The 16,622-nt window shown below is 41.8% G+C and overlaps 1 protein-coding gene across 1 annotated transcript in view; it reads left to right on the forward strand.

Moving 5' to 3' along the window:
• Window positions 1-298: 298 nt before the first annotated feature.
• Prkg1 (protein kinase cGMP-dependent 1) overlaps window positions 299-16,622 on the forward strand; it is a 1,244,729-nt gene continuing 1,228,405 nt past the window's right edge. The window contains exon 1 of the mRNA XM_004653190.2: window positions 299-610. Coding sequence (XP_004653247.1) covers window positions 345-610 — 266 coding nt within the window. The 5' untranslated portion in view covers window positions 299-344. The remainder of the gene's footprint in view (window positions 611-16,622) is intronic.

Genomic DNA, 16,622 nt, shown 5'->3' on the forward strand with positions numbered 1-16,622 from the left:
CGCCTGCCTCTTCTCCCCCAGCTTTGGGAACCGGGACGGGGGAGGGGGGGTCTCTGGGGAGGAAGGGCAGCTCTAATTGGTTTCTCAATGAAAGATAATCACCTACTCCCGGGAGAGGCTAGGGCTTAGCACTCTGCCTCTCTCTCCTCTCCTTGGCTTTTAGACTTCTCATCCCGCTGCCCTCGCGGCTTTCAGTCCATTCAGCAGAAGTGCTCGGAGCTCGGGCTCCCGGCGCCGCTCTCGGGGGCTGCGCTGCCGGCTCGCGTGCGTCCCGGCGCCCGGTCCCCTCGCCTCCGCCGCCTCGGCGGGAACAGAAAGTTTCGCGCGCGGGGCTCGGGGACAACATGAGTGAGCTGGAAGAAGACTTTGCGAAGATTCTCCTGCTCAAGGAGGAGAGGATCAAGGAGTTGGAGAAGCGGCTGTCGGAGAAGGAGGAGGAGATCCAGGAGCTGAAGAGGAAGCTACACAAATGCCAGTCGGTGCTGCCCGTGCCCTCCACCCACATCGGCCCCCGCACCACCCGGGCGCAGGGCATCTCCGCCGAGCCGCAGACCTACAGGTCCTTCCACGACCTGCGACAGGCGTTCCGGAAGTTCACCAAATCCGAGAGGTGGGCGCCGCCTCCCCCCCCCCCCCAGTCCCAGTCGGGTCGGTCGGTCTGTCGGTCAGGCGGGCGGGGGTGGGGCGGGTGGGGGTGGGCTGCTGTGCGCTCGGCGGCTCCGCGGCCGGGGAGTGGGACGTGTTTATTTTTATTTCTGCCCATCACGTGCCCGGCCGGTCTCTGGCGGGCTGGGAAAGGCGACTCCTGGGAGAGACGCGCCCCTGTGGCGTTGGGGGTGGGGAGGACGAGCGCGCAAAGTTTGCTTGCGCCCGCTGGCTGCGAACTCGGCTCGCTTGGGTTTGCCTTCGTGCCCACGCCCTGATCTAACCCTGCTCAACACCCGCCTGCCCCGGCCCGGCCCGCAGAGCTTCCCCAAGGCGACCCGGGCATCCAGGCCGAAGGGCACGTCTCGAGGGTCCGCCCGCACCGCCCGGGGAGGAGCCATCCGAGGCTAGGCAGGGTCCCGTGTCCAGAGGTCCAGCTCCGCCAGCAGGACTCCTGGCCGAGGATGGATCGGAACTGGGGTTCGTCTCCACCGTTGGGATCCAGCCTCCAATTAGGGGAGTCTAGGAGGAAGGTGGGGGTTTGCTCACGGGGTCACTTTCAAGAGAGCTGTGATGTCAGCAAGAAAGTGCAAGGAAACCCCACCTCTGGGTGCTCATTTGCTCGGGCTTCTGTTCCGTCCAGAAATGACACTCTTTGATTTGCTCGGGGCTAGGAGGAGGCTAGGTCCCCCTTGCACGTGAAGCAGGTTTGAGGCTACTGCCCAGCCCAGTGCCAAGGGGAGCCATGCGACCCCCTCCCTGTGTACTCCCTCCTCAATCTCTCCCTGGAAAAGTTGGGTTAAGAAAGAGTGGAGGGGAGGGTTCCTCCGGGCGCCTCTGTGCTCCTTCCTTCCCTCCTCCCGGGCAGTCCAAGAGCCAAATCCTGCCATTCCTAAGTTGTATGTGTCTTGTTTGGGGTGTGCAGAGGAGGCAGGGTGGATTTTGGCCACAGGTTGGAGACTTTTGCACTCGATTCGCAGCCTTCACCGGAGAGGACGGATCGATTGGCTGCAGCGTTAAAGCCCTCTGGACATTAGGGAGAGGAAGTGCCGACTCCAAAGCCCATTACTGGCTTTTAGTCTCTGGAAGTGCAGGGCCCAAAGTGCATTTCTCAGGATATTGAGTATTCCATTAGGCGTGCCTTATGCCCGCCTACCTCTTACCCCTTCCCTCTCCTTAGACCACTTGGTGTCTGACTTTGAGGCTCTCAGGGGACTCCTAAAGTACATCTCCCCTCCCTCCTTTGCTCTCTTATTTTGAGGCCAGCTCTTCTAAAAAGCAGGTCCTTGCTTTGGTCGTCCTCCCCCGGGTCAGTTACAGGACTTGTCTACACCCCCACTCCTTCAGTGCCCTGCCTTTGGGTCTGCTTCTTACTCCCCCTAGTGTATTGATCACAGAGGGGGCGAGCAAAGGAGACCGGGTTCAGAGCTGTTAGATGATCCCCAGCTGGGGGTGGGCTAGGGAAGCCTGACTGGAATCCAGCAGGAAGGATGTCTGTCCCCTTAGGAAATTTGGGTCCTTGTGAACGAGTTCTTGGGATAGCATTTAGATTTGCTTTAGTGGAGGAACCCTTTGGCTCCAGCCTGCCTTCAAAGTTCCCATTGCATGAAACATGGGGAGTGGTCTTCCTTCCCTCAGGCTGCGACTGCAAAGTTACTATGTGGCCTGGCCCTAGGTTGGGAAGCTGCTACTGTCTTGCTGTGCCGGGCTGCGCATTCCGCGGGCGCTGCCCTGCCCCGCGCTCGGCAGCTGGACTCAATCTGCCCACCTCCTTAAGAAGCCGCTTCATCAGCGGTCACCCGGCAGCTGCTCGCTTCCCAGGGCTGCCGGCTTCCAGCTTTATCGCATTTTTGAAATTTCAGATTTCGAGTCTGGGCTGTGTCCCCCCCCCCCGCGCCCCCCTTTCCTCAGCATAACAGCGCTGCTCTTTACAGCAGAGAGGAAATCGCACCAGGGGCTGGAAAGGACAGGAGTAAAACCGCTTTCCCAGAGTCCCATCTCAGGCGCCAGCTCTCAGAGACATTTTTTTTTCTTCACAAAAATTCTCCAAGAATGTGAAGTTTTTGTATCTGCTGAGAGGGAAATACTGATGGCTCATATGAACATGTCATCTTTTTTTCTATCTCTTCTCTCAATCCTCCCAACATTTTGGTGTTTCTGTTCGGATTAGGAACTTGCATCTTAAGCCGCCAGTGTGCAACCCAAGGCATATTTAGGTCCTTAAGGGATACCTGGAGTACGTTTCTACTTCCTTGGCACACTGAACCGAGGAAAGATGTTTTTCACTCAATATGAACAGTTAGTTTCAAATTTTCAAATGGAAGCGTGCAGTTTATTTTCAGCAAGGTGACTCATTGGCATTTAAAGAATTTTGACAAGTATAATATATGGTCATAGTAGCCATTGCAATTAGGTACGCATCCTAGCCTTTAAAGAGACAGTACTAAATAAGTGGCAAGACACTGTCTTTGAGCCAAGAAAACAGAAACGTGTATATTTCTAAGATGAAAATTAGCACCAGTTAAGATACTTTCCAAATAAAAGTGTATTTTCTATTTCTCACATACCTGGATTTGGGGAGTAGATCATTCATCTCCTCCATCTACTGAGAAGGGAAGTGTGTCACTGCAAAGCTAATGCTTAGTTGTCATTTGAACAATAGCTGTTTGTGCTGCAGACTCTTTCTAAACTTTATTAGGACATTCCACTTTGATACTAACAAGAAAAGATATATAAACTGAAAATACAAGAATTTGTTTCATGGGAAGACTGAAAGAAGTTAATTACTGCTTTAGAAAAAATGTGCAATATGCCAGGCATGGTGGCACACGCCTTTAATCCTTTCACCTGGGAGGCAGAGGTAGGAGGATTGCTGTGAGTTCAAGGCTACCCTGAGACTACATAGTGAATTCCAGGTCAGCCTGGGTTACAGCAAGACCTTACCTCAAAAACAAAAAAACAAGCAAACAAAAATTTTCCAAAAAAAAGTGCAATCTGAAAGTCATTTACACAGTTGGTGACAAAAATATCTTTAGCATTTACTGTAGTGGAAGGAAGTGTGTGTGTGTGTGGGGGGGAATTCATCCACCATTGTAATCAACTCAGTCCAATTAGCCAGATTTCCATGTGTCCACAGAGAATTTCATGCACATTCTCCATTAAGAATGATCCAAGTATCTAAGGAATGCTTAGATGAAAATTATACTAGGGAAAAGGAAGATCTGAGCTCTCAGCTCAAGTATCAAGTGTGCAATCTGATGATCATGTCTAGAAAGAAAACATCTGACTTATTGCAGTAGTCATTTTCAGACCCCTGAAAAAATGCCCAGCAGGGATCTAGTGATTACTACTGAAAACTGCAGGCTGTTCTAGATGATGGCGAGGATATTTTAAATTTATGCTTAAAATACTTTGCTTTTTGCCAAAGAACTCCAAGTATTTCACATAGATTCCTCTAAACGATTGATTCTCCTCTTGCACGTATTTCACATCAAGAATTTCCTATCATTCTCAATTCTTTCCATACATTTTTTCACACACCTCAATTCCTTATTTTGGTCCTCTCATTAACTAGTGTGTACTCAGGGGACTGTGCACAATTTTTAAATTAGCCTAAGCATGGGATAGAATCAACATTAACTTGTTCCCGGAATAAGAACAGACAGTATTCCAAAGTCATTTGAGCTATTCTTGTCATGAATCCCTTGATTCTTGATGATGTAAGTTGATCATTTTGAACTTGAACTTCCAGTGGGACACAGATGCTTTTGACTATATGCCCCAGAAAACTCATTGCCTTTTGTATCTGTGATCCAATTCATGGGTAATTTGATCTTAGGACGAAACCATGGGTTTGACCTAATTTTGATATAAGCAACTTCAATGAAATAAGTGCACTCCAGCTGAATTCTAGCCCTAGTGCTAATTACTTAATAATTTTCCATCTTGATACCTAGGGCTTGGGTGATGGCTCAGACAGTAAAGAGCTTGCTGTATAAATATGAGGACCTGGGCTGGAGAGATGGCTTAGCGGTTAAGCGCTTGCCTGTGAAGCCTAAGGACCCCGGTTCGAGGCTCGGTTCCCCAGGTCCCACGTTAGCCAGATGCACAAGGGGGTGCATGCGTCTGGAGTTCGTTTGCAGAGGCTGGAAGCCCTGGTGCGCCCATTCTCTCTCTCTATCTGTCTTTCTCTCTGTGTCTGTTGCTCTCAAATAAATAAATAAAAAAAAAATTCTTTAAATATGAGGACCTGAGTTCAGCACCCATGTTAAAAGCCATGTGTGGCTGCGTGTGCTTGTAATCCTAGTGTTGAGGTGGGAAGAGACAGGTAGATCCCTGGGGCTTGATGGCTAGTTAGTCTAGCCAGTCAGTAAGCTCCAGGATCATGAGAAATCCTGTTTCAAAAAAAAATAAAAATAAAAAGAAAGAAAATAAAAAAGGTGGAGCTGGAGAGATAACTCTGGTTCAAGGCCCAGGTTCTATTCCCCAGTACCCACCTTTAGTTTGATGCACAACATGGTACATGCTTTGAGAGTTCATTTGCATTGGCAAGAGGCCCTAGTGCATGTGCTCTCCCTCCCTCTCTCTCTCTTTCTTTCCAAATAAATATAGTGTTTTTAAAAATTAAAAAATGAGGTGAAGTGCTAATGCGGTGATGTGCATGTGCAGACATCACATTCATGTACCCACGTGCACACCACACACACGCCGGGCTTAATTCGGTGCTAGATATGGCTTACCTCCCGCAGCAGTTCATTGTTTTGCCACAACAATTCTAAACAGTTTCCTCACTTTTCAGGAAAGGAATTCGAGGCTTGGAACTATTCAATCACTTGCTTAGGAACTCACAGCTTGGAACTGACACAGACCAGGTTCAAACACAAACCTCATGGCTCAGAGTCCACATTCCAAGCTGCCATACAGGACAGTACTGGTTCTGTCTCAGTCACTAAAGAATGTCTCTCATTCTTCCTTAAATTATGACAGAAAGTCATGTAGCCACTCAGCACTAATCTGATGCCATGACAAAGGGACCGATGAACATTTACATCCATTCTACAGACCTTGCCCGTGCCTTGCTCAGCTCGAATGTCCTCGGGCACCCCTGCTCTTGGGATTGTCATGTAGCATCTTTCATTTTCCTCCTTTCCTGATTATCTAGCTCATTCTCATGTCCCAGCCAGGACTGATGAATAATTCAGTTCTGAAAGATGTGAAAATGATCTTGGTTGTTTCTTTTGGCCTCCCCTTACTTTTTACAAGGGCATAGCCTTTCATTTCTGTCATACCTACAAAGTGAATGACCACTAATTGCTACTTCCTTCTGATTAACATTGTAGTATTTTAATGGGAGCACTGGGAAGAGGACATCTGTTTAGTTGATTGAGATGATCCATATTTTTGCTAGGAGTTTAAGGGGACTTAGGCTAAGATAGTTGGGGAAGATTTTTAAGCAGGGCAGCTGATCAACATGTTTCTGTCTTGCCACATGGAACCGAGGAGGATGGGGCTGAACATGTCACATGTACTTTCAGTCCAAGCTGTGCAGGTGGTGGTGGCTCACTGGTTTGGTGATGAGCAAACTGAATGAGTCATTGTGGACATACCTGTAAAAGTATTTCAGAAATAAGGGTAGAATTAAATTGTAGGTTTCTTTATTTTGCATCCATACCAAAATTACTAAATAGGTATCTTTGGCATATCATCTGTTTCTACTTGTTATTTAAGACTTTGCTTTGAAGTTAGTTCTTTTTTTTTAATAATATATTTTATTTTTTTTAATTTTTATTTATTTATTTGAGAGCGACAGACACAGAGAGAAAGACAAATAGAGGGAGAGAGAGGGAATGGGCGCGCCAGGGCTTCCAGCCTCTGCAAACGAACTCCAGACGCGTGCGCCCCCTTGTGCATCTGGCTAACGTGGGACCTGGGGAACCGAGCCTCGAACCGGGGTCCTTAGGCTTCATAGGCAAGCACTTAACCGCTAAGCCATCTCTCCAGCCCTGAAGTTAGTTCTAATTCAGGAACTATGTGACTCTTTTCAAATGTATTTGCAGCATACCATGAGTCTTGTTCATTTGATTCGTTAATGTATCTATTGATTGCATACTGACATTCAACTATTAGAAATTTGCTCCTTACAGAACTATTCCTAACAGAACTGAAAAAAATAAAAGATGTCCTATCTTTTTCTTTCTTCCTGACTGAAAGATCTCTTTCCTAATGCCCTCTCACATAAGGTGGAAAAGATGCTGAGAATGCATTCAAATCCCACTTTTGATAAGATTTTCAGGTGATTTCATAGCTGCTCATGGTATGAATGGTTATTTTCATTTCCCATTGAGAATTTGCTTATCAGAGTTCAGGGCCCTGTGTTATCTAGGTTTCTTGTAGCTCTTGGAAGTTACTGTGAGCTCTGAGATAAACCAGGGATAGCATATCCTGTTTCACAAAAGTGAAAGCTCAGAAGTTTGGGAATTAGCCTAGAGGAGACTTGACCTTGCATCTGGCCTTCTGATGTTGTGCTGTTGAGACCCTGAGGGAGGAATCTGAAAAGGGAAAATATATGCACACATATCTGCACAGAAACAGATGCCCATGACACAGTTATACAAATATATGTGTGCACACGCCTCAAACTGCTACTTTGCATGTAGTGATTACTGTTATAGAACTTGGGTTTCTTATGGTTGGGCGCATAGCCCCGTGCTATCACCCAGAACCAGGTAGTAGGATTAATTTTATGACTCCTTGTTGACTCATTACATCCTACTTTTATCCATTGTTGGTTTTTTCCTCATCCTTTTCTTTGTTCTTGAATCTGCCTATGTTGTGTGTCTCTCTTTTGATAGTTTTTGTTTCTAGCTTGACATCCGTCAGCCCTGCCAGACCTGTTTTGTAGGCAAAAAGCATAGAATAGGGTTGGAGAGGGGACTCAGCAGTGAGGGCACTTGCCTGTAAAACTCAACAACCCGGATTCAGTTCCTGAGTACCAACGTAAAGCTAGTTATAGAAAGTAGCTCCTGCGTCTGGAGTTTATTTGCCTGGTCTCTCTGCAGAGCGTGGTGGCACACACCTTTAATTCCAGCAGAGGTAGCACTATCACTGTGAGTTTGAGGCCCACCTGAGACAGCATAGTGGATTCTAGGTCACTGTAGCCTACAGTGAGACCCTGCCCAGCTTGTGACTACCTAGTAAATTCCAGGTCAGCCTGGGTTTGAGGGAGACTCCATCTCAAAAAAAAAAAAAACAAAACAAAAACAAAAACAAAAAACAAACCCAAAACTGTAGGATAACAAACATGGAACAGAATTACTCCCAGCTTTTAAAGCCTGTTACGTTTTCAGATGTTTCATATATATTCATGAATTTGAGTTTTCTAAAAATTAAAAATAAGTATTAACTGTTCATATTAAAATATACATTGTTCAGTGAAAAAGCTGCCATAACCACACATGCATTGCTCTTAAGTAGACTTACCAAAGTCTGATAGCAGAGCTCATCTTGTTTGATGTGTTATCTATTCTTGAACCGCAAATTCCTTTTGACAATGGCTCAAATTCCTCCAGCATATTCACTAGACTTTATGCATGGAATCCAAACTTCAGAGTGTTCTATGCTGGTTTTATTCTGAACATTTTGACATTTATGTGTGAATAAAGTAGAAACCTGTACTACCTTAGAAAATAGTGCAGCTTTCAATGCAATCAATATTTTAAAAGTATATCTGAAATTTGCCCTATCTAAAGTACTAAATGAATGTTTAGTTTTTTCTTTGTACATAGTGATTTGTTGTATTCTCAGAAATTCCTTTTTAGCAGTAAATTTGTTATCTTGGGGTTGATTTTTTTACGTGTATTATTCATTGCTAGCACTTTGGTGTGCAAGCTGATTTCATCTGTGTGTTTACATCAAAGGCAAAAATAGTAAGAAGTCCATTATAATTACCTTAGTAGAATTCAGTTTGATTTTTCTTACTTATAATGGAGATTAGGCAACCACAGTTCCTAAATTATTTTCTCAATTGCATTTGTTGCTAATTCAGTCTGGCCTTCCTTTCCTGTCCAATTTAGAGAGTGATGAAAAAATACTTTAAATCCCCATATTTGTCTTTATTTGAGCACTCTGACCTCAAATGCCAAAAAAAAAATTGTTGTAAAACTCTGTAGGGAGCCATAAAATGTTTGTATATTTTCCTCTTACAAATATTTTTGGGTCTGTTTATTCAATTACATGATGCTGTGATTGTTTAACAAGCTACTCTAAAGCCTTTGGGTACATGGTAATATTTTTCTAGATGCCTCTCAGTACCCATAGAGTGTAGATAAAACTCATTTTATGTATTATACAGTCACCAATGAGCTTGGCTATGATCTGCTAGGAATTCTGAAAATAGAAAATTCTTTTATATCTTAGGCTGTAAACCCTAGGTCGAAACCAGGTCTGTTTACAGTTTAAATTCCAACCACATAAAACCTGCAGCTTACCATACTTGTCTTTTCCAATGCTACTTTTTAAACAACATTTATCTTGAATATATTAAAAACAAATGAAAGGACTTTTGTTCCATCCAGAGAATAAAACTACTTCATACTCAATTCAGTTTCCATTTAGAGAACAAGAAGACTCTCACATTCTCGGTGTGTGTTCTATGTTACTCTGGCAGATTTGACTGTGACATCACACCAAAAGGGTGTATATTTGTTTATTGATAAGTTTAAAATGAGTAAATAATGGCTTTAAAAATCAAAATGAATGAATTATTTATTTTTAATTGAGGCTGAGTTCATTCACCGGCGTTTCCTTAGGGATAGCTATTCCCCTGCATGATGATTGGCTCTCTTTACTGGGAGGATTACAAATGTATGGCAGGAAATTGCATTCAAGCCACAGCTGGTCTTGTCTTTTCACAAGAGTGTGTTGCACATGGAAACCTCATCTGTCTTTAAGTCAATGCAGAAAATAAAATGTTTAAGAGCCTCTCATGTGAGCCATGGCTCTGGGAAGTTAGCATCTTGACTCCGACTCCTCAAGCTCTTATTTAGAAGTAAAGGGTTAGCTTCCCTGGGCTTGACTTCACACATTTATCTCAGAGCACCGTTTCCCCATGTGCAATGCTCATATTATCAGTGGCACCAGGAATATTTCCAGGTGGTGTATCAGTTCCTTTATTTTATTACAATAGATGGCTTTTAATAAATGTTGGAGGAGCTCTTGCAGCTGTCACATTGGACTCATGCTGTGTCACTACCATGCTTAGACTAAGGCGGAGTTTTAAAGTCACAGGTCTTTTAAGCACAAAAATCATGTTGTGCATAATATAGATATGGGAACACAGGGAGGTTTGGGAAATTAAATATTGTTTTCACATTGTTGTTTTTCCCACCCCATCTCTGTTTTGATGAATCTATTTGTGTTCTCTTTGTTCCCTTCTTTGTAAATATTACAGCGCTGCCTCTTGGTGTCTTCACAGGAATTGAATTGGGAACATTATTAAGTAGGGTGAGTGGTTTCCTTTCATGTCAGACTAGTCAGGAGTTACGTTCATATGCCATAAGAAAAGCATTTGATTTCCCCACAGATTTATGAATTCTCCTTCATTGCTTACCATAACAGCCCAGAAATAGTAACAGAAGCTGGGGTGTCTACCTCCCCCCAGCCTGGGTCTCAGTGGATCTTGCTTCTGGGGCTGGGTTTGCAGCGCATCCTCGCATTAACTGGCATTCAATCATTTACTGTTCTATAGGCAGAAATATGTAATGTCCTTTCCATTTATTTAATTATTAATAAAGTGTTATGCAAAATATTTGGAAGGGTAAACCTTTGATAAAATGTGATTTTGTTTTTCCTCAATTTCTTTCCTCCTTTCCATCTAGTAAAGTAGTCAAATCAAGTGATACCAAAGGTTCTTAAAAGTTATATTGTTAAAACAAATGACTTGGTGGGTAAATGTGAAATATTTAACATGAAAAGAGGAAATATATTATATTTGGGGTAAGGTATTTAGAAAATGCATTATTTCTTTCCCTAGAGGATAGTTTGGGTCATCTCATCACTTAAGAAAGGATGGTCTTAAGGTTTCAATATAAATACTCCTTGAAAGGTTATGACCACCAAAACAATGACAGTAAAAATAGGGAGTTGGGTGGGAAGATGATAGAGAATGAGATTTCAACAATTTCCACAAGATGGCAGCAGAAGAATAATATTTGACTATCATAGCAAACTGAAATGGCCTTTAATTTTAATATGTTCTCAAGGACATAACTTTCTTAATACTAGGATACAACAGTTTGGGAAGTGAATTACTGAATACAATTTGTCTTATAGTTTTCCAGTTAGTAGTGATACAGAGTAAGGAATGTATTTATAAAACCTAAGTGTAGTGTTCTTCTCTAGGTCTTGTATGTTCTTTGAACATTGATATTAGTTTGAGGGAAATGCCTAAAAACCCCTAGGAGGAAATCACTGGACTCATATTTGGTTTTAGAAGGAAACTGAGAAAAATGATGCACAATTAACAGTAGTTTAAAAGTGTATTGTGAGTGGGTAAAGTAATAAAGGGAATAGCTTCCTTTTCTCTCTTCCTATCAAAACATTAGGGACTGGAGAGATGGCTTAGTGGTGAAGGCACTTGCCTGTGAAGGCTGTGAACCTGGGTTTGATTCCTCAGTACTCATATGCATATGGTGGCACATGTTTCTGGAGTTTGTTTGCAGTGGCTGGCGGCCCCAGTGAGCCTGTTCTCTCTCTCCCTCTCTCTCAAATAAATAAATAAAAATTAAAAAAGTAAAGAAAATTATAAGAAAAATTATGTCAGTTGATACTCCTCAGTAATTCAGTGATTCTGAAATATAATCAAATAACTCTCATAACTTAAATCTGAGTTCTCTATCAGAAAACTTAATAATGTAGTTAATGCAATTGTATCCACTTATAAAAGTATATCAAGAGAGAAACACAGTGTTTTATGAAATGTCCTAAGTAGAACTGCTTCTCAATAATTTTGGATATTAAAAACAAAAGCAAAAAGTGGCATAGCCTGGTCTTCCTTCACAGAGGGATGAATTGTGGGTCATGTCTCATGGACTGTAAGTCTTTGAATCAATAGTCCCTTGGAAAGTGTACAAGGCTATTTCTCTCACTCTGTGACCTCTATCGTGAACCCCTCAGGGGCCTGAATGTGAAAATTTGCTGATGACATCTTTTGCGATTTAAGGCTGAGGAGAAATGTACTTATTTTGGTCTGTTTCAGCAAGCAAGAGTCAGTGGCTAAAATAATTTGTACTATGGGTAAAAATAAGTCAGTTAGAGTTAACAATTTTACTTGGCCTTTTTAATTGGCTTCTTTCCTCATATACTTTATTAGCTGTTACTTAGACAGGTAAGAAAAAAATAAAGAAAATCTAAATGCTACACATTTGGATACTCAATTTGATCACAAATTACCTTTGTAAAAAGTGTTTTTTTTTTAGATAAGTGATATACTTCTTTAAAGCTGCTAATATGTTAAAATGTTTTTTGTGATTGTAATTTATGTTTTGCCTAGGTTATGGAAGAATTTACTTGCCAGTCTATGACTGTCAGAGAGAATAAAATGTAGATCAGATGTCCTTTCTGGTACCTCCAAGGTCAGAGAAGCACGTCTTGTATGTGTTAGACATGGTGAAGCAAGAGACAAGGAGTCATACCTTTTGTTTGCTCTGATCTTTTTGGTTTGTTATCTAGACATGACAAATTCCTGAATTATAGCAATGGGTTTTGAAGCATCCTGCCTTGAAATTGTCTGGTTATCTCGTGTTAGCATCTGTCTCCAGGCCATTGTGAAGGCTGTCCATACAAGGTGGGGGATGCCTTATTGATATTAAAGCAATCATAACAAAAAAAATTGTTTTGTGTGGTTCTGCATCTGTTCTCACTGTATAGAGAATCTGGACAAGCCCTTTTGATACCTAAGAGCATAGATATCTCAAACCTACTTACTTTCATCTTCTTTTAGGTTATCTCTGTTTCCTTTATTGCTTCAATTGCATGAGTAAGGCATGCTGGTTACCAGACAATAGAAATATGTAACATTTCTTCATATTTTCTCAATCTTTCCTATTGTCCTACAGTAAGGAGGCAGTATTAACCTTCTGCCAGTGTATGCAAACCTTTGCATATAAAAAGAATTCTCCTGCTCACTTGGAGTTCTTGGGTTTTTTGTTTGTTTGTTTGTTTTTAAACTTTTTCTTTAAAACTCTGCAAACTGCTATTGTTTTGGTTAATAATAGTATCTAGACTTCATTCTAGATTAGTCCATATTAATCTTTCTAGGGGCCATGTGTTATTCATTACCATTCAAGCTCATAAAAACCTCAATTCAATTAATAGCTTTTTTTTTTATCTCCAGAAAAGTTTATTTGCATGCTTAAAAACATTTTCTGTTTTTTTCATTTCCCTTTTTTATTTTATTATTTTTTTATTAATTAGTTTTGTATTCAGCAAATACAGTCAGTTTGGTACCATTATTAGGCTTATCCGTGACCTATCACCTAACCTTGGCCCCACCTATTGAGGTATATGGGTCATGCATTGTGGAGTTAGCCCACAGTTATGGGTAAGATAAATGTCTCTGCATACCATGACCCAACATGTGGCTCTGACATTCTTTCTGCCCCCTCTTCCGGAAAATTTCCCTGAGCCATGTTGGGTTCATTTTTGGTCTGCATCAGTGTTGAGGTGTTGTGGCCTCTGGGTCTCTGATTTGGTAGGCGTTGATTTTTCTCTGTGTTGATCTCCTTCACCCTTGTGCTGGTACCCGGTTCACTAGGAAAACAGTGCCCTTGTTTGTTTCGCCAACTTTTTGTAGTTTCAGCCAGTGCCCTTTGGAGGTATGATGTGGTGGTAGCTCTCTCCTTAGGACCTACATCTATCTGAAAAAGAGAAGCAGATTCTTCAATGGACAGTAAGTTAGCACCAGGACAAATAAGATAACCCTTCCTTTTTTTATAGAGAATTTAATAGGTGTAGGCCCTCTTGTAGCTCACGATTGATGGTAGCTTGATAATGGAGAGTGGGCTTATGTTTGGATATGGTTCTGACTTGTTTCCCAGCTCCAGCTATGGGTCCCGTACCACTGAGGGTATCAGTTAGCTGAATCAAGAGCAGTTGGTTCCCCACCATGGCTGTGTGCCACTATTGCAGTTGTGTGGGCATCACAACAAGTTATTAGCTGCTAAGTAGTTTAGACCTTGATTTGCTTGGACAGATATTGGTCATTTTCCCCCAGTCGCCCATGAAGCACCTTCTGGCACTAGACACACTGACTGTCTGGGGACTGACTCTCTTCTAGCTTCCAGCCATGCCATTCCATTTTACGTGTCAACCACATAAGGTGTCTTCATCAGTAGGGTCTTACCACTAACCTTTGGTGGGTCATCAAGTACTCCGACAGAAATCTGTCTTTCTTTTAGGAAACCTTGTAGCTCTCTCTGGTCACAAGCTCATTGTGGATGATAGCCCCATGCTGGTACTGGGAGTTACAGATCATTGCCCACTAAGAGAAGGAAGAAAAAGATAACTAATCTACAAGAGTTAGAGAGAAGACGGGGGGGGGGGGGGGGGGGGAGAGAGGGAGGGGGGGAGGGAGGGAGGAAGAGGGAGAGGGAGACGGAGAGGGAGGGAGGGAAGCTGTAGAAGATTAAGGTCAGTCTTCATCATACCCTCTCCAGTGTCATGTGGTTCAGGTGTTCCTTCTAAGGGCCTGGTGAAGGTTCAGCCATTTGGTCTGCCTTTTAGGAAGCAGAATTGATAGCTTTTTTTGTAGTTTGTTTTTGCAGATAGGAATAGTGATGCAACTAATATTCCTGTAGACATTTTTTGAAATGTCTTATTTAAAGGTGGGATGAATGCCAAAAAGTAAAAGCACTGGGTCAAAAATATGCAAGTCTTCCAAGTACTTTATAAAATTTATGTGAGGACACTTACACCCTATATGGGAACGAAATGATCTACAACCTCTTCTATTAAGAAAAAAGCACACTGGGAGCAACAGCAAATTTACTTCCATGTGTTAAAGACAAGGAGTTTTTAAAAAATCAAGTGTGTAACCATAGTAGACACATGGGGTAAGTTTTCATTTATTTTTTATACTTGAGTGATATTCATGAGAACAAGTTTTTGAACAATGTTTACATGCCCTTTTACTTCTCAGATTTATAAAATCCATATTGTGCATTTGGCTTGATGTTTTTGTGTGTTTTTATAAGCTGAGTAAAACTCCCAGGTTGCTAAGATGTGACCTTGAAAATAAAGATGAAATTGTTTATGTATATTGTGTTTATAATTGAAGTCCTTCTGTAGGAGTTATAATGATTTGTTTTTCTTTTCTTCAAAATAAAATTTTGATACTTGAAGGACCCTGTGGAACTTGATGCCACTTGGGAAAATAACAAATTCCAAGTCTCTCAGCTGCATTTTTTTTTTCCAAAAGCTAGTGGGAGGATTTGGACATATATGGTATTGGAACCACTTAATAGAGCTTACTTTTTATAGGATAGTAGTTTCTATCACAGCTTTTCTTTTCTTTGGTTCTCTTTCTTGTTAGATTTACTGGAAGTATGTTTGCTAACATTTATTTGGATCATTATCAAAATATAATCTTGTATGAGATTAAAGTAAAAGAACAAAATGTTTTGGGAACTGGGAAGGGTAGCCTCAGAAATTTCAACTCATCTTAACGTAAGAACAGATTGTGATTAGTAGATAAAGTCTTGGTAGTCACAGACTTAATGGAGAATTTTGGTTACTTTGCATACTGGTTATGTGATTTTAGACAAATTACTCATCTCTTAAGGATTAGTTTCCACATGTTTATAAAGGTTTTAAAGACCTTTCTCATACAGCTTGTATGCAAATGATACTCCACACCTCTTCATGGGATATTGGGAGAAGATATGTCTAAAGTGCTTTGTAAAACTGCTAGCAATTGTGTAAGACCAAAATCATCAGTGGGCTTAGACTTAAAGAGTTTTGAAGATTTTAAATTCTAAAACTTATGCTCACAAAGGACTTTATGAGATACCCTGCTAATCCTTTTTGATTAATGCAACAAAACAGTAATGATAAATTAAGCAACATTTAGAGGTTCAAAGAGCCTCTGATTTACTAAGAATAAGAAGCTTGTCAGTGATTGATCAAATGGGGATTAAATCTCAAATCCTATAATTGCCATTCTGGCCCCCTTTAATGTATCTTAAGTATTCCTAGCAATGAGTGAAATAAGGAAAACTAGGTATGTGTAAAATGAAACAATAGAAGTAGATATGTGTTGGTACCATGTTTTAATCAATAAAATAGGATATGTATCTGTCCTAGTAAATCAAAGGACATAAAAGGCATTATCACCCAGGTAAACAGCCCCCTGAGCTCTAGAAGACATTTGTATGGGCTCCTTAGAAAATCTGCCTCTTGACAACTGGGAACTTAACCAAAGCCTTGCTGCAGATTACTCACAAGGGACAATAATCAGATGGGGACCCCGAATGGACTAGCTATATCAAAATCTGTGAAAGCCTGCTGAGATTGTGTCCCACACTGCCGAGAAATTACCACCACCAAATTTCTTGACAGTTGGCCACGTTCTTTTCAAGTTTTGTTTTGCAGCTTGACTCTTCTATCTTCTCATTTGCTACTCACAGTTCATGATGATGTGAATGGCCTTCACTGCTAGCTGCATTGCAGGCTTGGAGACTGAGCTGGGAGCCCTTTGTAACTGTCCACACACACCACACATGAAGGCTGGAGGGGAAAGTGTGTGTGTGTCATGTGCCTACATTACCAGATTATCATTGAGCTTACATGTCTGTCAATCCCCACTGCCTATTTGCTGTTTAGGCTGTTTCCTTTTTCTATATTTGAGCTTCTCCATGTGAACAAATGTTATTCTAGATTTTTACTTTTTCCAGAAAAGTTTGATCTGACGGTTAGCCAGCTAA

This window comes from Jaculus jaculus, chromosome 1 (assembly GCF_020740685.1).
Source record: "Jaculus jaculus isolate mJacJac1 chromosome 1, mJacJac1.mat.Y.cur, whole genome shotgun sequence".
Classification (NCBI taxonomy): Eukaryota; Metazoa; Chordata; class Mammalia; order Rodentia; family Dipodidae; genus Jaculus; species Jaculus jaculus.